The sequence below is a fragment of the Mya arenaria genome, chromosome 2 (genome assembly GCF_026914265.1).
Source record: "Mya arenaria isolate MELC-2E11 chromosome 2, ASM2691426v1".
NCBI classification, from domain to species: Eukaryota; Metazoa; Mollusca; class Bivalvia; order Myida; family Myidae; genus Mya; species Mya arenaria.
In genome coordinates, this window is record NC_069123.1 from 4107851 (window position 1) to 4132373 (window position 24523).

Consider the following 24523-nt stretch of genomic DNA (forward strand, 5'->3'; position numbering starts at 1 on the left):
GTCAAGAAGATTGGATAACATTTGTTAACAAGGATAAATGTTGACAGCTTAGAAATAATTAGGCTGCATGTTTTTCATTTATCAAACTAAACGCCGAAAGAAATATTCTGATATATATTGTAATGATATTTGATAAACATCAAGCCAATTGTTCAGAACTTTGTTGAAGTTAACAGTGTTGTTAAATTCATTGTCATGGAACCTGCAAGTTGACTTTGTCTGCAAGAAAGTAACTGCAAAGATAGCTCTTTTAAAAAGACTTAATTACTTTTTAACGGATCAAATGAGACATTTGTTTTATAAATCGTATATACCTATGTTGTAGCGTTTGGGGTAAAAGCAAGCAAACGCATAAGAAACGAATAACCATGCTTCAAAAAAGAGCTGCTAAAATTATTCTCTTTAAGCCTATTAGAACGCCATCGCATGAATTATTTAAACAATATGAATGGCTTCAATTTGAATACCGTTGCAAATATCAAACGGCTGTTATGGTATATAAATCTATTAACAATCTTACACCGAGTTATATATGAGACATTATAAAGTTATCAAACAATACAAGATATGGATTGTGATCTTCTACGCGACAAGACATTGCCCACATTCGACATAAAACTCAATACAAGAAACACTCGTTTGCATGCTACAGTGGGACAGTTTGGAACTCTTTACCAAAACGAATACGTAAATCGAACACGAAAAAGACATTTAAAGCCTGCTGCAAGAAGTTCTTTTTACATCATCAATTGCAAAAACGGTTGTAAGAATTGTACGCATAATTCCATGACTATTGTTTTTACATTATATATATCTCGAGTAAGGTGTTAAATACATGTGTGACTGTCCTACTTACTCAGTTAATAAATTTAAATGATACAATTTGTTAACCTTTAGGTACAAATTGATGTATTGTTCGGCATTGATGTTATAATTAATGTATTATATTCATGTTCCTTTATGTTTTCGTATAACATTTTAATACGTACCCTTTTGAAATAACAGATTTATTGCTTGCATTTTCATTCTAAGCATTTATGTGTGTGTGCGTGTGTATGTTTCTTTCAGAAGGCCACATTGTAAATAAGTCGTGTGTTATGTTTGTTTATAATATGATGCCTATGTCTTAATGTGTTACCTTCTTTAAATAAAGTTATTATTATTATTATTAAAGTCATCGTTGTTAACTTTCAAATCGTTACTGCTCTGGAAGTTAGTTACTGCTCTGGAAGTTTAATAGATACACTTGAATTTTATTGTATATTTAACAAGATTTGTATCCTCTTTTTTCAGCTGTTCTTGATGTATCTAAATACATGTATGTGAGCACTTAATCCAATAGTTCATGTTTAGTTAACAACGATATCATAAATCAAGATGTTATCTTTAAAAAATATCTGAACAATCGGCACTGTGTGATAGAAAAATTATATCAGTACTACAGATCGAATGCCAACACAAGTCTGTTGTATTTTTAGTCAAACATGGAGCATAACTGAACAATTATTAGAACCAGAGTTATGGTCCTTGTTTTACATGGGTGCATCACAATGTGGCATTTTAATATCTTGGAACATTTCTTGAGTTATGGCCAGGGAAAATGGTTTTGCACCATGGCAGCGCAGACTTAAATGCCATGACATTATATAATACCTATAATTAATAAATCAGGATTTGCATAGAATGTTCTAGAATTTTCTCTTTGTACCATGTTTAGAAGTTTAAGAATAAACAAGATTCTTCTATAATTTGAGAGAAAGTCCTCGAGGAGGATGTTTGTAGTATGGTTTGGTTTTTAAGAGCAAATTTCTCCAATCTTCAGGGTCTTCGGGTAAAATTGCTAGAACATTCCTAAAATCTTTGGTTTTAATTAAATTTCAATCTTTTCTGGGAAAAAATCTGAAAGAGTTGTCAAATACAAATAGTTCTCATATAGTGAGTTCAATAAATCCTGTAGTTAATTCCATGGATATTAGAAATTATTAGGATCAGTGAAGATTTTTGTTCGTGTAATTTTGGACATTATTCTTTATAATAGGTATTCAAATTTTCACATTGCTTTAGCAAAATGTTGTTGTTTGTAGCCGGTTTCTCTTTCTCTGTTCCATTTGGTGGTCATAACTATTATATGAAACACTTATGAATGATAGGCAATTTTGTTGTTTTGTTGGCTAATCCATTTTTTCCCAATCATTATAATATATCAACATTGCATAATTAACCTCTGATATATCTCTGACCATAGAAACAAACAAAGCAAATCATGTCAATATTTTATTTATGTCAACAAAGAAAGGCATTCACAACAACATTAACTTAGCGGTAAACACAATATATCAACCAAAAACATTCACAAAAAAGTTTAATACTTGCGAACAAAAAAAATATACAGAAAAAAAATAAAACAAAAAAGATAACAATTAAGCAGAAAAGTGTTTAAATAAAACATGACCAAAAAAACATAATGAGTTAAATGATAAAATACACTCAGAAATATAATATCAGATATATATGGTATAAATGATAAAAAATCTCAAATATTTCAGTCATCATCGTTAGTCCTAACTTTTAATTAGAGTAACAACTTAGGGAATATTCTGATCTCATAATTTTGAAAATTTATCCCATATTCATCAAAACAGTGTTTTTTTAATGAATATTAAACTTATTTATTTTAGAAAGATACAATTCCCTTAAGTTTATTTTTATTTATACATACATTTACAAAAAAACACATTCTACAATAATTGGCATGATGCTGAACTATCCTGATATAATTATTCATAACTTTTAAACCAATGGCGAGGTTCACTGGTCACATGATGCTGAACAACCCTGATATGAATATTCATTACTGTTCAACCAATGGCGAGACTCACTGGTCACATGATGCGGAACCACTCTATGAATATTCATAACTGTTCAACCAATGGCGAGGTTCACTGGTCACATGACGCTGAACCACTCTAATATGAATATTCATTACTGTTCAACCAATGACGAGATTAACAAGTCACATAAAATAACAATGAACAAAAATAAATAAATAAATGTGGACTTGGATTCAAAAACATATGTTATACAAAGAAGGGGAAATTTTGAGGGCAGTCGTCATCAGCATAATATCAATTGTTTTAGCATATTCACTTTTCTTTAAGCTGGATTGTGACGAAAGCTGACATTTATAGAATAACTCTTGGATCCATTTCCTGGGTAGGAGCCAGTACTAGTGTCCATTTCGAGAGACCGTCAGAAAGTACCCTTGGTGGGGACCAAACCCACAACCTCTTTAATGAGAAACGTACACCTATAACACTAGACTTCTCTCCCTCTCAATTGTTTTTTTCATGTATAAAAATAAGCACATTATCCATCAAAATTGAAATTATAACCAACATGTCCTGCCAAATAAATGACCTATTAGCCTTTAAGTACCATGCCTTCACCAAGTTAAAACTTGCAGTCTTACAACTAAACAGACATGATGTCATAATTTGGTTCCCCACCTGCTAAAAACATAATCTAAGACATAAAGAACAAATAAAGTAATATCTTAATGACAAAGAAGGGCTCACTCGCTTCAATCACCCTGCCATTCTTTATCATTAAAATTTGAACAAATATGTTCTATTACATTTTTTGTGACGCTATGACTATTCTATGCATAACCATAAGATTTAATGAAAATCTTAGTCTGTCTTTCACACAATTGTTTTCACTTATGTCTTGAGATATAAACAAACATCAACTTACATTTCTTCTAATAAAATAATGTATTATTAGTTACACACCAAATAATATGTATATTTCACATTTACAAAACAATGCACGATAAATTTGTTTGCTGATTTTTGGATAAGGCGAAAAATATTTCTAGGAAATCCAAGAAATCTGTTTATAATTTTTATATAATTTTTATACATTTTTTAATACTGTATTTGAGTGTGAATCAATATTTTAAACACACATAAAAAGATCTTTCAATTCTTAAATTACAAAAAAAACATTTTACCACTGATATATAACTGATTTCTTAACTTAAACAATCAAATACAAGAAAACAATAAAATACAAGATGGAACAAAAAACACTGTTACATAAATATAAGCATATACATTCTTTAAGGGCTATATTCCATTTAATAATATAACCCCCAGGGGGAAGGCATTTTTAAATAATACCAACCCCCCACATAAGAAAATTACCCTTTTGGGGTCCAAATTAGCAAAAAAAGATACCCACCTATATACTATGAGAATAATTGCCTTCCCCCAGTGGGTTATATGTTTTACTGGAATAGCCCTAAATTAAAACTGGCAGGCTGGTGAAATCCCCATTTAATGCTTTATAATTGAGCTCTGGCATTTTCTTGCAATTTCCAATTGAAGAAGTCAGGAGAAAATTATGTCATTGAATTGGCATGTGAAAATAAGGAAGAAAAAAGTTGTTCTTTTTTTATCTGTATACACACATACGGAATATGAAAATTTGTGATCCAAGCCTTCCTGGTTATATTTTAGATTTGTAAAACTTTTAAATCCCAAAAGCAAGCATTTCAGTCAAGGGATTAATACCAAATGTGATTAAGTGTGAATCCTGACCTCATGATAATTACATCACAAATTAATATGCAAGTTCAAAAACTGGCTCAACATTGAAACGATTACCGGTCAACATCAAATATTGTTGACATAATTATATGACATGGTATTCCCCCAAGCAAATCAAAGATTTACCCCTACCGCTTATAAAAAATGACCGTAGTTGCTATGGGTAACCTTTTAATCATGAGGTATAATGTAACCTTTTTCACAATTTATGAGTTTAAACCAGTTTTGCAAAATATCTTATTCCGGACACAATGATGATATGAATTGTTACCATTTTTACGAGTGATTTCAGATATAATTTCTAGACTAGTATCATTTTCTTAGTAGTTATCAGCATTTGAATCGCAACTACTTGTGTTAACAATATTATCAAAAACAAAACCCTCGCGCAATCGGAGCTACCTACAGTATATTGATTCCGAATTGCAACTTTTATCACACAGTACATGAAATTTAACATCACAGTTGGGAATGTCTGACTATGGTGAGGCGTATTTCTTAGTCCATTCTTTTGCATTGTGGTTGAACTTGTTTTTGTCCTTTTTAAACAAGTTTGCCACATCTGGGACAAGGGGGTCATCCGGATTAGGCTCCGACAACAACGCTATTATTGACAGCAGCACTGAAAAAAAGAAATAAAATTTAATCATTTTTTGTTTTGTTCATGAACTATGTAAAGTAAAAAATAAATTTTAAATTACAGAGAACTGAAAAGAAATGGCTAAATTTTATTGAAAATAATATATATATTGATCTTCAGACAAGTAAATTCCTTAAGTTTATGTGGATGATATAAGTGAACCACGACAGGTAGAAATAAAGGTAATTGGTAGAAATAAAGGTAAATATATATGATGTAATTGGGAAACATTACATCATAGTTTGCTATGAAGGAAAACGGAATGGCAATGCACAGTCTGGTGTGCTTTGACGGTCAATTATCCTTTTATGGTGATTGATCATTCTTTTTACACAAAAATAAATTGACTATTATTACATTTTCAAAAAAGAAGCGTTTGTGACATGTAGACTGTTTATCAGGTTCAAGCGGAAATTTTACAATAAGTATTAAGAGTGGACAACTTTGCTGTTACATTTTCGCACCTGTGCCCACTTTCAATAAAGATCCTCAATTCTACAGGCGTTGTACATCTACCCTGTATTTGGGGTAAACTGTGTTTCATCAAAAATATTGTAAGAATATTTAACTTATAGATTCCGTCCGTAACTTTACACTTAGGTTTAAGCTAAAAGTTATGGAAGCGCTCTGCACCATTTTTTTTCTTGAAGTACCCTTCTGCCGTTATGGTGACCAGCATGATCACCCTTTTGCTTTCATATTAATAATTCAATGCTTAATAAGATACTCGTTAATCAAATATTTCTTTTGTTTTAATCCAACCATGTAAAAAGATTACAATTATACAAACTTAACATATTTGACTGATGATACCTAAATTGCCTTCAAAGATTCGCAGTTCCTAACATTTCCTGCAAAATTCATAATGTTCTTCCCATCCCAAAACAATGTGCTCTTTTCATCCTTAGCACCCTGTCCCTCTTCTACAGCATAAAGGTTAAGTGTTTCTTTGTCCTATCATGTGACCACTTCCACATATCATGTGACAATTTTCAGAATAAATTTATCTTCAAAAGTTGCTATAGCAGGAGTTATGAAGGGCCGGTATGTTATCAAATGCACAATTATTTTATTTCGCTATTATTGTTTTAAACATTAGTATCATCACAACAATGGTTGAACATCACAGGTTCCAGAATAACCTAAAGGAGGACCAAAAATCCAGCAATGCCGTCCATCACGTGGGCTACTTCAATTGCAGTCCCCATAAGCTTCACAAAGAAAGGTCCCCCAAGACAAGCCTACACAATGTACTTACAATATTACCCAGCTCCTTTAAACCAAAATGAAACCCCTAGAACTACACCAATTCTGCACATGGAAAAATAAAAGCACATGCATAATGTCGACTAGTGTCTACTTACCTTTTCCAACAGTAAGTGCGGGTGACCACTGGGATCTAAGAACATCTAGACATATACTGCCGGAGCTGTTGATATTTGGATGGTAGACTTTAGTCGTGAAAACCACCTGACAGACAGAAGGAAAGAAGGGTTGTAAGCACACAGAATTAATCTACTAAAATGAGGTTGACCGGTTACCCAGGTTTGATTCCCGGCCTGGGCGCATGTAAGTTCACCAAGCCGGACTAGTGGGGTTTCTCCAGGTTCCCCCACAACACAAGACCACACTCACACGTGAAATCATGCCAAGGAGAGTGATTTATATAATGTTGTAATAACTTGTTTCACTATCATTATTAAATAAATGTTTAAAGTACTAAAAAGACAAATCGTATGTTGTTTCACGAATTCAGGACGTCCTAATGGATAAGCCATTTGTCCATTCAATAACTTTCACATATGAGGCTCATTCCAAGACAAAAAAATATAAAAAGTTGTCGAAACGGACAACTGTGGGAGTGCAGCTTTAAGCCATCCTTACTTAATAAGTTTCCAGTCGTACAAGTGACTCATAGAAAATGTTGTTTTTTTCAATCAAACAAGGGGCAGTACTCAATAACTATTACAAACAGAGTTATGCACCTTGCATGAGTTACATTGAATGCGATTTAATACCTTTGAAACAGAACATTTAAAAGAATGAAGCCAACACATGTATACTGATAGTAAACATTTGGTCCGATTGCCAACACTTTTTGGAACAAACAGACTTAAAGGATAATAAGAAAGCAGTCAGCATTTACAAATGTAGCAAAGCAAGGATCTCTTTGAAAAATTACAAGCAATTAGATTGTTTAATTTGTTGATTGGATATTTTTTGTTGATTGGATATTTTGTTTTTCCAGTTCTAAAGCCAAAATTAAAACAATGACCACATACATTTTAAACCTACTACTGGCTATTGAAAAATGTTCATGAACAAAAATAAACGCGCCCCTGGAGTTTAATCTTAATGCAATATGATTTTCAAGCGCTCTGGTGATTTTGCCCCAGTACTGGCTTGCTAAAATGGCCATCGGAATTGCCCTGATCTATAACGAAGGTTGGTTTTAAACTGTATAAGTTAATAAGCCCTACCTTGGGTGGTTTAAAAGGATAATCTGTGGGAAAGACCATCTTTAGGAAGAACACCCCTCCTTGATAAGGAGTCGCATCCTAAAATAAAGATTACAAAGATTATGTATTGTATATCGTAAATGACATCACCAGCATGATACAATGTCATTTTACATTTTTATATATACTTAGTGTAATAACTTTTGATGTGACTTCATAAATCAATACAGTTAAAATGCGCCTCCTATATAGCGAAATTTTACCCATTTAGCACTGTAAATAATCAAGTTACCGTAGTATAATACTATTAATGACATAACAAGAATATCACATTCACGGTCAATGAATATTAAATTTACAAAACTGGAAAATACTTGTTCTAACCAATTTAAGGACCATTTTTTGATAAATTTCATTGAAAAACACTCATGAAATATCCTCTATGTATATTTGTACATGTTGATGGATTTTACATTTTACTTCATAAGAAGAGGTAAAGTCATGTGTAACACAGATGTTTATTATTTATACTATGAATGTTATCATGAATTAACAGATTTTTGAGAGATAAAAAAAATGTAATACAATTTTAAGTGGTTTATTATACTTACAGGTCCCTCTAGTGATGCACTCCAATGAAACACTGAAAATAGGAAGGGAACAGACATTATGGTTATTACAGATCAAGTTGTAATAAATACAGTAATAAGATGGTCTTACATTATGAAATGGTTCAAGATTTTTAGTATACATGTACCTACAAGTATAAATGTTTTGATATAACAATCACACTGCTTAGTGGTCTACATCATATCCATTGTGTAAACTACCCACATACATGATAATGGGCCAGCCACTGTTTATATCTACTGCATCACCTGATTTAAATAAAAATTGCTGACCGCTTATTTCCAGAAATAAATGTGTTGGAAAACTTGAGGAATTCTCATTGGAAAAAATATAATGTTGACCACTAAATATATAAATACAAGTTCCTAAAACTTTAATGTTTTAATCTTCTTTTTAAAAAAAATCAACAACCTTAGATCAGGTTATCTATACTCAGATTTTAAGTGGCACTTGTGTAAACTCACTAACTGGAAGTATGAACTTCCTTGACCACAAGTTTTTCTTTGAAATGTGGAAGCTTAACTAGTATACTGTATATCCAATGAAGGCTCACATCTTTTTGAGGCTTTTCAAGCATATTATCTTTACTTTCAGGCTTTAATTGTTTTGATTTTATTATTTCAAAGTGAGAACCCTGATCAAACTATGTGAAACAATACTTACAATCATCATTTTCTGGCCCGGCCGAACAACCTGGTGGTGGGTCGATTCTGATGTCTTTCATCTCCTGAAATCAATCATATAATTTAAATCTTTCGTCCATAAAATAACTAAAACCCTGAAAGTGGTGGAGCGTTCACCTTGGTTGTGGAAGGCTGCGGACATTGAAATTTGGTATATGAATAGCCCCTTTGCCTGGCATTCGTCAATATAAGGGTGGTACCGGAAAAATGATGTTCTCACTACTCTGAGTACTTAACACAGGAAAGTTGTAACCCATGGATCGAAGCTTAACATTGGGCACGAAAAGGATTATTCACAAAGAGCTAGGGTATCTTACCCCCTTCTTGTAGATCACTCTACGTTTTCAAATCTAATGTCTGGATTTGGCTGCGAATTGCAGTCACCAGTCTATCTCATACCATTTATGACATTTAAACACAATTTAAATTAAATTGTGATGGCGTCAAGGAGGGGCATAGGTAGACCTTTAAAATTGCTTTCAAAACAATCTTAAAAATAATTAATCACAGGTTAACTTAGAGAAGGAATATTACAATAGTAAGCTTGCCTGATGACCTGTATGACATCTCGTTTGGTGTATAAACATGCATCCGTCTTGTCTGTTATTCGTTAACATGCAGAACACGGTGTCATACAGGAAGTTAGAGAAGTGTCCAACATTATCATACTGTACTGTCTATATATATAAGCATGATTCTTATTGAATGTTGTCCTTGACAATGAGGTACTAGAAATTTACTTCACCCACTAGCCTATTAAATGAAATTACAATACAACGGTCCATGTCTGCTGAAAACATGGTATAATGACTAAGCCAGTTAAACATATTATGACAATTTGCAATAACTTAGAAAGGCTGCAACTCACTCCGACCTACTTAATTTGAAAGTATTTACATTAGAACGTAATAAATACTTAGTACATGTACATAACCTATTTTTATCTCCCCATGTAGCCTGTAGCAGAATTTAATTATGATTGTACAGCTGTATTGTATATTGTTCTAAACATCAGATAACAGTAAAAATACAAATGGATAAGAAAGTATTTAGAACACGATGATTTCCCATTGACACGTGCTTACGAACTGATCATCCAGTCCATGGTAATTTACTCATTAATTTATAACGATAGAAAATAGTCGAGATAACAAAGAAAATCGAAACATTCTTAACAAATACTGACAACATTACCTTTGTTAATCTTTTCTGTGCCATTATGTATGTTTCGCTGACGTGAATTCGCTGTTTATTCGATCTTTTTGAGTGTTTTCACTCGAAGTTTTTGTTTGACAGCTGAGATGTAGTGTTTATATTTGTGTCCTGTTGCCTTATAACACCAAATTATGCATGGCGGCGTATTTGTACAGTTTTTCAAAATGACTTTATAAAATAATGATTTTCACAAAGCATTTACCTAAAAAGAATATAAAATTGACATTTAAAGTGCATATTTACAGAAATTTAAACCCATATACTAAAAAATAGGTCAAAATATGAACGGACTATATCATACCGTACTACTTTTTATAATCTATTTTTGGAATTTCTAAACCGAAAGTGGCCAGCTTGTCCCTCAGCGATGAGATAATCAGTCGACGTAGCTTTCAGCGGGTTAGACGTGGCGTCAAAGAGCAGTTGTTTCTATTTTGAAATAACTTTAAAAAGTCTTTATTCATTTTGGAAAACCATTTAATAGTCACTATCTTAATGTAAACATGTAAAAGAACTTCGTGTAGAAGACTCGTAGATGATTAAGATCTAATTAAGAGTCTATAGATACCAGCTGGGCCTACCAGCTGGGACCTGGGACCTACTCCCAGGTACCAGAAAAAGTAGCTTTCACCCCGGGAGTCGATATACATGTATTATGACCCGGGTTGATATTTTATTTTCGAAAGAAAAAAAAAACACGAGCCGTGATTCTACGGGGGTCACCCGGCAAATGACTGATATCACTTCTTTTTTAACCGTTGACTTAATTATAATGTTTCTTTAGTCAACTCACAAAATAAAACACGCATACTATGATAGCATTGACTAAAACTTTATTTTATCACTTAAAAACGTGTCTTGGCTTGTAAAATTCAAGTCCCTAAAGGTTTGGCCACAGCGAACCAACGATCGACGCATTTGTGCAACGACACTCCAGAAAATTTGGGCAAATCGTGGGTCGCCTGTGATCCTCGCAAGACAGTCCCACGAACTTGTGAGCATCGTGGATGGCATTGACCGGCCGTCGTGAGGCAATATTGAACATGCACCTTGCTGCAAGCTGATTCGAGTGGTATCATGTCTTTTGGTTTTCGTAAGCCTGTCCTACGACAGTCTTTCGAAACGGTATGGCGACTTTCGTGCGATAGATCTACATACTGATCTTGTCGATCGTGTGTGCCAGAACGGTTATTATAGTTTTTCCGCACGACTGTATCACGACAGGCGTGAGGCAGTTGCAAGATTGCCTCACGACTATATAACAATTTGTCAGTGGCTCGCACAGTATTGCAAGTCTGTCCTGCTACGGTAGCATTGTTAGTCTTACAACGTAGTTTCAACGTTTTAAGTTTGAGGGTTCATATACGTAGCTCGGGCGAATGGACGAAAATAAACTGTTCGTCGTCGTTGAGAGAGTATGGCTATTCCACCTGAGCACATCAGCCACTCGGCTACCACTGTCAAGGGCGGATCCAGGATTCGACGTTAGATTGGGCACAACTAAGGTGCGTAACCTATTGATTTGCGCCCTTCCCTCAAAACCGCAATTAATTTGGTTGAACGAGTTGGGAGGGAGGTTTGGGGTACCCCCTCAAGAAAATTTTAACAATTTCTAGTCCGAAATGTTGCATTTTGGGCGTTTTATATCATTGAACTTTTTTTATTGAATTAAAAAGTAAACTTGGACGATTTTAGGAGGGGGCCGCGTGAGGCACAGGTTTCATCTAGTTGGGTTTCTTCTTTGGGGAGCATTATGGATACAAACTTAAATTTAATTTGCAAAAAGTCGACTAAAATAAAGTGAAAAGTATCAAATAATCGGGCAGAACTTATTTCAACAGTGAAAAATCTAGAGAGCAAATTGCAGGCAACAGACCGGTGTCGTTCAATAGTCGGGAGACGGACGTGCGAGCGTCCCACGGGTGACCCACGACCGTTGCACGACTGTCGCATGCGCATCGGCCACGGGTGAACCAACACCTGATCACGTGAAAAACAGCCCAGAACAGTGCCCGACAACTCACGATGGCCCCAAGACTGTGGCACAACTGACTTGCGCCAAACCAACGACATCACCACGACATATCTTTTTCCTGTTGCGTCTAGATTGTTAAACCATCTTCGATTTGTCATAGCCCTTGTGACCAGTCGACATAGATTTCGGGCATGTTGCAAGATCTTGCCACGAAAAAATCGTTCATGGGTCTATCATGACAAAATTCCGTATGTGCCCGGGTCTTAACTTTAACTTCAATGGCTGTATTACCGAACTTATTTTGTTATTCAGAGCGGGTCAACTCCAACATAGACAGGAACTTATGTTTATAAGCATTTAAAATGTTTGTCTTCCGATCCTTTTAGAAATATTTTATATATCTTATTTATTGGAACATTGTGTATTCATTTTTATATTTCCTTGAACTGAACACATATGTTTAAATTAATTTTATGAACACATGGCTCGTATGTTCATCATGAGAAGCCGTTTGTCGCCTGCAAGTCTTTATCCGTGGGTCAAAGTTCAAGGTCACACTGAAGGTTCATCGGTCAAATTTCCTTGTATTTTGACTTTTCAAGAATAAAATTAATGTACTTTGAACATTCACTGGGGTGTTTTGCATTAAAGCGTGTCGCGGTGCAAGACCCATCCCTGCTTGTCAAAGATCAAGGTCATATGGAAGGACCATTGCTCAAAATTATTTTATTTTTTGATTTGTTTGTCCGGTCTGTAACTTGCCCACACACAGTGGGACTTTCAAATTACTTGGCACAAATGTTCGCCAAAAGAAGAAGGCGTATCATCCCCTATTTGTGGCTCAAATGTAGATGTTGTTGTGTTTCAATATAGGTATGTACTAAATTATTATTTTTCAAATGATTTATTTATGATTATTTTTTTTTCAGATAATTCCAAGTAATTTATCAAAAGTGCTTTTCTGGTTCTACTTGAGACGTTCCGTAAACATGGTCCCAGGCTGTATAAATAAAATTCAAGCCATAATAACTTCAGCACACAATGCGGTTGTAAATAACGAGTTGTCTCTCTTACATTGTTTACATAGTGTGACTCAAAGCTCTTTGGTGTGACTGCTCAACCGAGGATTTCAATATTTGATTTGGTCCTCCAGTTAACACATGAATAATTTTCCATTTAAACAAAATGTCAGGATATTAAAGTACATATAGGATTCGGTTCTTCACAATGGCTTTAAAACTTCTCTCAAAGGCAAGTGTTATTTAATAATTCAAAGCTGATATAACAGTTCATAGTGGTAGTGTTTTATTGATTGATCAAGTTAGAATGCATTGATCATAAATTTAAAGGTAAGTACTTAAAGTATACCAGGGTATGAAGGCCATACCAGTTTCAAAAGTACTTTAAGTGTATGTATACGTTTTTTAAACAAAGCGTTTTTCCGCGATATGTCCTGGAAAATAATTATAATTGAACTGTTTCAGGTTGTAACAACGCAATATTATAAAACATTGTTATTAGACAACTTTCATTGTTATGAGTATTACACAACTTTCGTTTTGTACACGATATTTTATTATTATTATTATTATTTAGACGCGGGTCTAGTATGAACGTTGTGTTTTTTTGTTATGTTTTCTGTTAGTTCTGTTATTCGCATATTCATTCGGAACACCTCGGCCATTTTCCATCGAAACTAGGTGTTCTGAATGTCGCATGTTAAACCACCATTAGGCCAATATAAATGAATTGCTAGATTTTTAGCTCGACTATTCGAAGATAAAGGAGAGCTATACTACTCACCCAAGCGTCGGCGTCGGCGTCACCCCTTGGTTAAGGTTTTGCGTGCAAGCACACATATGTTAATATCTCAGCAACTACTTGAGGTATTGCATTGAGACTTTATACAATGGTACTCAACCATCCAACCTACTTTATTAACCAAGTTAGATAACTTAAGTTTGCATTTAATGCCAATAATAGGCCTTTATTATTTGACTTAGAAATTTTGGTTAAGGTTTTGCGTGCAAGCACACATAGGTTAATATCTCAGAAACTACTTGAGGTATTGCATTGAGACTTGATACAATGGTACTCAACCATCCAACCTACTTAACTCTAGTTTGCATTTAATGCAAATAATAGGCCTTTATTATTTGACTTAGAAATTCTGGTTTAGGTTTTGCGTGCAAGCACACATAGGTTAATATCACAGCAACTGCTTGAGGTATTGCATTGAGACTTGATACAATGGTACTCAACCATCCAACCTACTTAATTAACCAAGTTAGATAACTCTAGTTTGCATTTAACGCAAATAATTGTCCTTTATTATTTGACTTAGAATTTCTGGTTAAGGTTTTGCGTGTAAGCACACATTGGTTAATATCTCAGCAACTACTGGATGTATTGCATTGACACTTTATAAAATGGTACTCAACCATCCAATCTACTTAAATAACAAAGTAAGATAACTCTAGTTTGCATTAAATTCAAATAATGGCCACTTTTTTATTCGACATATAAATTCTTGTTAAGGTTTTGCATGTAACCACTTTTAAGTCAATACCTCAGCGAATACATCATGTATTGCATTGAAACTTTACACACAGGCTCCCAACCATTTAACCTTCTTATTTAATCAAGTTAGATAACTCTCTCTTTCATATTATATAATTTTTGCCCCTTTATTATGCGACTTAGAAATTCTGGTTAAGGTCTTGCATGTTAGCACACATAGGATATTATCTCAGCAATTACTCGATGTATTGCATTGAGACTTTATACAATGGTAGTCAACCACCCAACCTAATTGAATAACCAAGTTAGATAACTATATTTTGCAAATAATTGGCCTTTATTATTACACTTAAAAATTCTGGTTAAAATTTTGCATGTAACCACATTTACGTTAATATCTCAGCACATCATGTATTGCATTGGAATCTAATCTAACAGTGATTCATGCATATTTCGCCAAAACTTTTCTATCCTTACACTGAAAAGCGGCGGAATAGTCGACGCGCTGTCTCTGTGACAGCTCTTGTTATTTTATAAAATGGGGTCGGGGGTTAGGTTTTTTTATTTTTTTAGATAACTGTGTCACCTTAAACTATGTGTTCATGCTCTTTCTTATTACATAAGGGAATATACATTGCATGCATATATATAAGTCTGGTTCCCTGCTTACTGATATTCCATACAGTACCGATAACGGTACCGATTAATTCCGATTCCGATACCAATACCGATTCCGATAACGATAGTGTTAGGGGAAGGAACTCCAGACTACCATATATATATATATATATATATATATATATATATATATATATATATATATATATATATATATATATATATGTATGTATTTCTAGACGATCCACGAACACCATCGTAGAAATTATCCCTTTTTTTACATGTGAATGTTTACATCGATACTGACTGGTATGAATATACGCCGTTTCCGTACAGTACCGGACCGATACGCAAATCATGACAGACCCCAGTTCAATATTTTGAAAACCATGCTAGCAATTTATTCGCCTTAAATCTTTTCAGCTAGTGTCAGTGTGTTAATATATCGATCCCTACTCGTTACAGCTGATTACGAATGTGAACATGATTCATTATAGGCAAACTCTTTTCTTTTCTGTATACTGAACAAAATCATGAATGGATTCATACCTTAGTATTTATCAGGGTGCACATGCTTGGCGGTTAATACTTTAGTTGATGATTGGCATTTTAATCGGTATACTTGATATTCGTATGTTCTTCAATAAAGTATCGGTCTAGCAGACTAAAACACCACATACACAATTAAGTAACATGCGTTAAACTGGTTCCATGACATTGATCTATTGTTTAGTGATAAATAATCTTATTCACGCAACTCGTACGTGTTTATGTAAACGATGCAATTTTACCAAACCATGTTTTTGATTAATGCAACTAGACCTTATGCATCAGTCAATTGTAACCACGGCCCCCAGGTCCGGGAAATAGCGGGGACTTTAACTTTCGGTCCAGCCAATCCCGGGTAAAATCCCCCTCCCTGCGGGGACACACTGCTGGTAAAATCCCCGCCAAATGCCCCTGCACCCCTGGGACATCCTAGGTACGGCCCATTCCCCGCTGTTTACGGCTTAAAAACAAAACCACCACACTCACTCGGCATTGCGGGGCCACCAGAAAGGTAAAACCACGGCCCATTTCCCCCGTTATCCCCGGTATACCCCCGGACCTGGGGTGGCCGTCGTTACAATTGACTGTTGCATTACAACTACCAGTACATTCTAATAATTGTGTTCAGCTCGAGTGTGGAAAATAACTATAATTCTTGAGTCTATCCAGTGTACGCGTGTCCATTTTTTGAGATGTCACGATGTGAACACCTCTAAAACCTCTACATAGCCTAACCAATATTGAAATCCCGTTTTCAGCAGCTACACAATGTGATGAATGAACTAGAAAACCATCCGGGGTTCTCGGCGGGGCCGCTTGAAGATGACAGTAAGTTATATCGTCATTTTGACTATAATAATATTACATGTAGCTGAAGAAAGTGTGCTGATATGAAATATATGTCTAGAATTATGTTACATGTAGATCGTCATTTTCACAATAATACAACATGTAAATGAAGAAACGTCAGTGTTCTGATATGAAATATGTCTAGATTGATATTCTGTTTCAATGTTCACCTAAATCATTGACGCCAATGCAACTGATAATGCTAGAGAACATTCCCTTATAAGTTATAACATTTGACCGTGCTTTTTCAAAGTTAGAATGTTTTTGTGTGCACAGTTTATATGAAAATCAATGAACTCGAGACACGAGGTTGGTACGCAAATACCAAAAATTGGGAGTATTCGGTACGATGACTCGACTTTGTTGAGTTGTAGGAGTGAATATTCGGTACGGCAAGGGAGATGAGGATTTCACCCTCGAAATAAGGTTTAATCCGTATTAATGAACTTCTCCTCATGATATTTACACTTTTATCTTAATTTCACTTGATTAACATTCACCAACCAAATGTGCAATAAAATAATCTCTATGTATGTTTCCTTTTCAGTGCTCCACTGGGAGGCATCAATTATGGGCCCGGTAAGATTTATTAGTTGACATGCTAAAGAAATCGCAACGATGCAATACTAATCGTCGTAAGATATCCACGACTGACCCATTCCGTTACTCTCCACACTCGTCATACCCACGACTGACCCATTCCGTTACTCTCCACACTCGTCATATCCACGACTGACCCATTCCGTTACTCTCCACACTCGTCATATCCACGACTGACCCATTCCGTTACTCTCCACACTCGTCATACACACGACTGACCCATTCCGTTACTCTCCACACTCGTCATACCCACGACTGACCCATTCCGTTACTCTCCACACTCGTCATATCCACGACTGACCCATTCCGTTACTCTCCATTCGTCATATCCACGACTGAACCATTCCGTTACTCTCCACACTCGTCATACCCACGACTGACCCATTCCGTTACTCTCCACACTCGTCATACCCACGACTGAACCATTCCGTTACTCTCCATTCGTCATACACACGACTGACCCATTCCGTTACTCTCCACACTCGTTATACCCACGACTGACCCATTCCGTTACTCTCCACACTCGTCATATCCACGACTGACCCATTCCGTTACTCTCCACACTCGTCATACCCACGACTGACCCATTCCGTTACTCTCCACACTCGTCATACCCACGACTGACCCATTCCGTTACTCTCCGCATCCACGACTTACCCATTCCGTTACTCTCCACACTCGTCATATCCACGACTGACCCATTCCGTTACTCTCCACACCCACGACTGACCCATTCCGTTACTCTCCACACTCGTCATATCCACGAGTGACCCATTCCGTTACTATCCACTCGGCATATCCACGACTGACCCATTTCGTTACTCTCCACACTCGTCATATCCACGACTGACCCATTCCGTTACTCTCCACACTCGTCATATCCACGACTGACCCATTCCGTTACTCTCCACACTCGTAATATCCACAACTGACCCATTCCGTTTTCTCCATTCGTCATATCCACGACTGAACCATTCCGTTACTCTCCACTCGTCATACCCACGACTGAACCATTCCGTTACTCTCCATTCGTCATATCCACGACTGGACCATTCCGTTACTCTCCATTCGTCATATCCACGACTGACCCATTCCGTTACTCTCCGCTCGTCATATCTACGACTGACCCGTTCCGTTACTCTCCATTCGTCATATCCTCGACTGACCCATTTCGCTACTTTTCACTCGGCATATCCACGACTGACCTGTCCGTTACTATTCATTCGTCATATCCACGACTAATCCGTTCCGGTATTATTCACTCGTCATATCCACGACTGATCCATTGCGTTACTATCCTCTTGTCGAACAGATGACGGACCCATTTCAGGTTACACTTTACTCTGGCTGACGACCCATTCTATTACTCTTCACAGGTCAAATCATCGTTTGGGCACCGTTTGATTTCACCAAAGATTGTAATCGTTACTTTCGGGGCCCATTCCACGACTGATCCGTTACTCTCCAATCAGCATACCCACGAATAACCCGTTAGACTTTATTAAAAACTGCACCATGCCAATATTTGCGCTTGACAATACAAAGTGAATCTTCGGGGCCTGACTTTTTAGATTTATGCGTTTAGCAAATTAATATTAGCTCTTCTGATTTTCTCATTTTGCCAAGGGGCAACAACCAACTACTGTTAAGCCAGTGATATGAGTCCTAATTGTCTTCATGTGAATTTATTGCAGGAGTTTTGAGTTATGTCACCGTTCCTTAGACTGGTTCTCGACATTGGCGATGAAAGCTTTTTAATGTATTTTACTGTATTGCCCTACATGTAGTCCTGCGATTGTCACCAATGTAATGTGGAAGAAAGTGACTTAAAGATGCTTTTAATATGTGCGTTTTCTTTCAGGAAAATTCTCCCTATGAAGGCGGCCAGTTTGACCTTCGAATAGATTTTACAGTCGATTATCCACTTAAACCCCCAAAAGTAAGTTGATTTGTTTAATGTTTGAAAATAGAATAGTTTTCTTTGTTTTCGTCTATACGATAATTCCCGCATATTGGACCGGTAGCAAGAAGGCGGAGCCTATCCGTGCAATAAATAACAACGCTGTTTGCTTATACTAGCACGCATACGAGGCCCCAATATCACGAAAATACTTAAGTCGAATCTCAGTCTCAACTCATTTTACAACATAGCATCAAAAGTTATCAAAATCGTATATGTTTTACACCTTTTAAAAACGCATTGTATCATAGAACATGGTGATTAAATAGTTTTGTCAAGATTCCGAGTGAAAACAATCTACAGCCAAAAATGTTTTTGCGTTCAATTAATTTACTTTTAACAATTGCTCAAGTTTTTTGCTCCAGAATTTATTTTTTTCGAAATATTGACAAATTCTGTTCATCAACACATTCTTTCCAAAAATAATAAATAAAACATGCTTTTTAAAATGAGTTTAGATTGAAATTGAAATTTGACTTGAGTATTTTTGTGATATTTTGGCCAGTTAATGAACGTTGTCCTTGACAACATGATACAACGCAGTTACTTCACCAGCTATAACCGTGATTGACCTTATAAAGTCGCTTATGAAGCGCTCAAGTATAACTGAAGTTGTGGGTGCAATAAGTAAAACTTGTTATTACACACTATTGCTCTATTACATTTATACCATCGTTATACGTCACATTATTTTTCAAAGCAATTCGTACACGCACAATGGGTAGATTGTTAAAAACTTTGTAAAAGTTAACGTAATGTTGTTAACGTAATGTTGTTAACTTTCAAATCGTTAGTGCCCTGAAAGTTTAATGGATACACCTTTGATCTGCTATATTTCTAACAAGACTTGAGACAACTGTTTCAGTTCAACATATTTTTATTTAAATATGTTAGCACAAAAACAAATATTTGACATTTAAAAGTTAACAACGATTTCGTTAATCATGTTGTTAACTTTAACGAGGTTTGAACTTCAAACTGGTTCAAAGTTCTTCCTAACTCCAATATAACTGTAGAGTCTTTTAAGTGTAATTGTGAAACTAGTTGTGAGTGATTTCAATGATAAATAAACGCTTGCTTCGACCACCCCCTCACAATTTATAGTTGCTTATTGAAGTTTTTAATGTATAATTGTCCATATTTATGTACATGTGTATATTTTTTACGATTTGCCGAAGTTGTGTTTAAAGTACCATTAATTAAAAAAGGCAAACTGATGTGCATGCTCGGGCCTATTGTCTTAGCGGAAGCTACGCCACTGACTTATACAGACATATATACATGTACACATTATATCCAGAACTTTAACAGACCGGCAACTTATTATCAAACATGTTCTTGGCTTTCGATATACAATTACTACCTAATTATAATTTGAAAATTGTATTTTTCTTGTCAGGTTTGGTTTTTGACGAAAATCTTCCACCCCAACGTTGAAGCGGATGGTAAAATATGCGCAGATTTTCTTGTAGGTCATTGGAAGCCGTCCCTATCTATATCTTATAGTAAGAACTGGTGCTACACAATTCGTTGTTCTTTTTCGAATACATTTCTAATACATACTATGATAAATATATTAGAGCTTTATTAAATTGTTTTATCGACATTGTGGTGGTGGTGATGGTGGCGGTGGTGATGATGATGATCATGATGATGTGGTAGTGCTGGTGGAGGTGCTGGTGGTTGTGTGGTGGTGCTGTTGATGCTTATGATGCTGGTGGTGGTGGTGGTGGTAGTAATGATGATGATGATGATGATGATGATGATGCATTGTACTGAAAAATTCTAATTCTCAACAAATTCTTTGTTCATTGAAACGTTCTGTTTAATCAACATTCACTAATCTTTTACAGTGCTTATGGCGATATGTTCTCTAATGCTGTCACCAAATATGGACAATCCTGCCGTGCAAGAAATAGCTGACTTGTACATGAAGGACAAGGACGAGTTTGAGAAGAGAGCCAGAGAAATGACACAAACTCAGGCTAAAGCCAGAATATAAACTATTCAAATATACGCAAATAGATGGTTATAGGATTATATTATTAAAAAAACAGTTTGTGAGCCGGATTATTATCATCGTAAAGAATGGTTCAGCCGTGGGTATTCAACGATGGGTAATTCCATGTTGCTGTTTCGTGCTCAAGCTGCAGTATGAACTATAAAAGGCATATATTTGATATATTGTACATGTTTTTCATTTTTTTTCAAGTGTTATAACACAATGTTAATTTTCCAATATTGTTTTTATTTCAACTTACAAATGTTTAACAATTAAAGCAAGAAATCCATTCGTAAGATCTCCCAGCACACCCAAATATGGCCCCTTTGTGTCCTAATAAACTATCGGCCGATTTAGCTGCCATGGTTACATGCACGCGCATTTCTGTTGACCATGTACCCCACGTAATTGGCGTTCCTCGTGGTGTAACTGTGTTCGTCCGTTTGTCTCTTAATATACAAGAAATTTGCTTACATCAAGCGGTGTTACATTGCATAGACTTTCACTATTTTAAAACTTATCAAATTACTGTTATTGTAAACATATAAACAGTATGACAAATTTCTGATATATCATCACTATTACCTTACAACTCTCCCACTGACGAAACAACAAGTGCAGTTTGTTAATTGGTTTAATTTGAGTTTATCAAGGTCTGCCCGCGCCGATTGGCTGCATTATGGCTTGACCCCGCCGTGACGCCATCACGACTTAAATTGTGTTTTAAATGCCATAAGTGACATGAGATAGAAGTGACAGCAATTCGCAGTCAAATCCAGACATTGGAAGACTTGGAGAAACAGAGTAAGATACAAGAGATCCGGGTGCGATACCCTAGTCATTTGCGAAAAAACTCTTGGTTCTTTAACGTGCTCGGTGTAAAGCACCGATACACGGGATACAATATTCCTGGCTTGAACTGTACTGAGTACACCACCTTTTCAAGCACTACCCTTTAAATGCCAAGCGTCAGTCAAGGGAGTTACTTGTACCAACTTTTAAAGTATTTCGGTATGACGCGGTCAGGGATCTAACGCACGATCCCCGCTCCGTAGGCGGACGCCTTAAAGCTGCACTCTCACAGATTTACCATTTTTACAACTTTTTTTTTATTTTTTGTCTTGGAAACAGCAATTTTTTGCGTAAATATCTGCAAACCAATAATATAAGATTGCTGACAAAAATCAAATCGTATATCTTCATATTTTCGTTCGAAAATAAATGTTTTATGGCCTAAACCGTTACTAACGGTTAAAGAAAAATGCATAAAACATCAATTTTTAAACTTAAATATAAAAATCTGCGATCTATTTTTTGTCAGCAGTCTTATTTTGCTGCTTTCCATGGATTTTCGCCAAAAAAAGGCTCGTTCCAAGACAAAAAATAAAAAAAGTTGTCGGAACGTTCAATCTGTGAGAGTGCAGCTTTAACCACTAGGCAACGGAGAGGGTAACAAGTGCAGTTATGCAACGAACATTCTTTATTCATAAAACATGGGTCCATAAACACTGTGTGGACACGGACACCGGATATAGCTCAAAAAGTGATAAGTAAACAGACAGTTATGCAGTTGTTTTTCTTAACAGAGGTAAGATCTTGCTGTGTTAACGCATATCTACCGTATGCACAAATGAAGCAAGTGTTTGAATTAATAGCTGAATGCTAAATTTGGCCTATGGTATATTTAAAGTGCTTACGATTTAGCAGACCTCGTAAAATGTTTCTTCAAATCTGAGATGATCACCTCAAAACTTACAGAATTTCGACAAGTATTGTTATTTTTAGGAAATATATCGAATAAATAAAAAAAAATCTGAGTCGAAGGATTTCACAAGCATAAGCTCAACTATTTTTATTGTAAGAAATGGCAATGTAACTTTTAAACTATTAAATATATGCCCTTAGAAATGTTCATAGTACAGTACTGGGGATAGCCGTATTATGTACTGGGGATAGTTTCAAAGTTGAGAAATGTGTGTCCTGGTGATAACATGTAAAATGGGACAAAAATTGATAGTAACACTGTTAATATACAATATACATGTATATGTCTATTTCGAACTTTCAAATAATCTGCAAAAAGTGAGAGTACAATTTGATAAGAAATTATTGAGCAAACTTTAGTTAACAATGAGTTTGATCCATGCTCTCCTAAATGAACGTATATATTATGCAAGCTGCGTAAATATCAGGGTTGGTCACAATACATTCTTTCTCACTGAAGTGAACGAGCACAGACCATTATTCTGTTATAAGTAATACCAACATCGACCCAAGCTTAGAAAAAGGCTTTACGTGTTCCAAATTTGATCACAATATCTCATTCCCTACTGGTGACTTTCTGTGTGCAAACCCGTACCTACTTGATTTGCAAAGCAATACTATATATATGAATAGCAAACACCACATAAATTCTACGGCCATATGTTTTGTGTTACTCAATAAATCAGATTACTGGCGTATTTCAAATATTTAGATATTGATGCTTGTGAAAAACACATCATGATTAACTAATATGTATGAATGAAACAGTTTTAAGTGCATACAGATACAAAAACAACAACATGTTTTTGCTATCATCCCTCGATATGGACAACATCGAACAATTTCCCTCGAGCTCGCATATGGGTAAATAGCCGTAATCATTATCACAGTCTCGTTATTCTAAATACATCGTTACTATCCCACGTAATAGCTATCCCCTGTGCAGTTATTTATTTGCTTCATCTATCCCCAGTACACTGCCAGGGCATCAAAAGGTATGAATATCTCCGTAACAACAAAATATATCATATTGATATTTTACACATTACTAGATTATGTAAATACAATGAAATCGCTCGATTCAGTTTTTATTCTTATTTTCAATTTGTTGATTTATGTTTGAAATCGTACCACATAAATGAACATTTGTGAGCGATCATGCAACTTTCGGCGAGAATTGGGCAATTATACAAAAGAGGAGACACATTTCCATTATAGTCGTATATTGCACAGTACCAAGTAATTCAAAACTCTTCGATTTTGTTAAATATATCACCATAAAATACAGAAAAGGATAGAAAACTGTCCATGTGTCAAAATCAAACGCTTATCGATTTATCACTTTTTGACCTATATCCGGTGTCCGTTACCACACAGTGATGAAGTAATGCATCAGTCAATTGTAACCACGCCCCCCCCCCCGGATCCGGAGGGATAGCGGGGGAAATG

The 24523-nt window shown here is 35.5% G+C and overlaps 2 protein-coding genes across 2 annotated transcripts; one reads left to right on the top strand and one right to left on the bottom strand.

The window, feature by feature from the left end:
- Positions 1-2261: 2261 nt before the first annotated feature.
- Positions 2262-10349, bottom strand: LOC128211270 (ubiquitin-conjugating enzyme E2 D1-like). The gene is made up of 6 exons (XM_052915874.1): positions 10217-10349; positions 9003-9066; positions 8321-8352; positions 7731-7808; positions 6615-6720; positions 2262-5232 (listed from the first exon to the last, which is right to left on the bottom strand). Exons 1-6 carry the CDS (start codon positions 10238-10240, stop codon positions 5090-5092), a joined length of 447 nt encoding a protein of 148 aa, XP_052771834.1. The 5' UTR covers positions 10241-10349; the 3' UTR covers positions 2262-5089.
- Positions 10350-13310: 2961 nt separating this feature from the next.
- LOC128221207 (ubiquitin-conjugating enzyme E2 D2B-like) lies at positions 13311-21601 on the top strand. The gene is made up of 6 exons (XM_052929703.1): positions 13311-13463; positions 16658-16727; positions 17296-17327; positions 19210-19287; positions 20708-20813; positions 21162-21601. The coding sequence occupies exons 1-6, from the start codon at positions 13440-13442 to the stop codon at positions 21308-21310; spliced, it is 459 nt and encodes a 152-aa protein (XP_052785663.1). The 5' UTR covers positions 13311-13439; the 3' UTR covers positions 21311-21601.
- Positions 21602-24523: the final 2922 nt, after the last annotated feature.

What these genes read in the sequence shown, in the direction of transcription:
- LOC128211270 (XM_052915874.1), bottom strand. Translation starts at nt 10,240, where the DNA reads ATGGCACAGAAAAGATTAACAAAG. An exon ending in CACAGAAAAGATTAACAAAG is followed by an intron (nt 9,067 to 10,216) that starts GTAATGTTGTCA and finishes GATTGATTTCAG; the next exon opens with GAGATGAAAGACATCAGAAT. An exon ending in CGGGCCAGAAAATGATGATT is followed by an intron (nt 8,353 to 9,002) that starts GTAAGTATTGTT and finishes TCCTATTTTCAG; the next exon opens with TGTTTCATTGGAGTGCATCA.
- LOC128221207 (XM_052929703.1), top strand. Translation starts at nt 13,440, where the DNA reads ATGGCTTTAAAACTTCTCTCAAAG. An exon ending in GGGGCCGCTTGAAGATGACA is followed by an intron (nt 16,728 to 17,295) that starts GTAAGTTATATC and finishes TTTCCTTTTCAG; the next exon opens with TGCTCCACTGGGAGGCATCA. An exon ending in GTCCCTATCTATATCTTATA is followed by an intron (nt 20,814 to 21,161) that starts GTAAGAACTGGT and finishes AATCTTTTACAG; the next exon opens with TGCTTATGGCGATATGTTCT.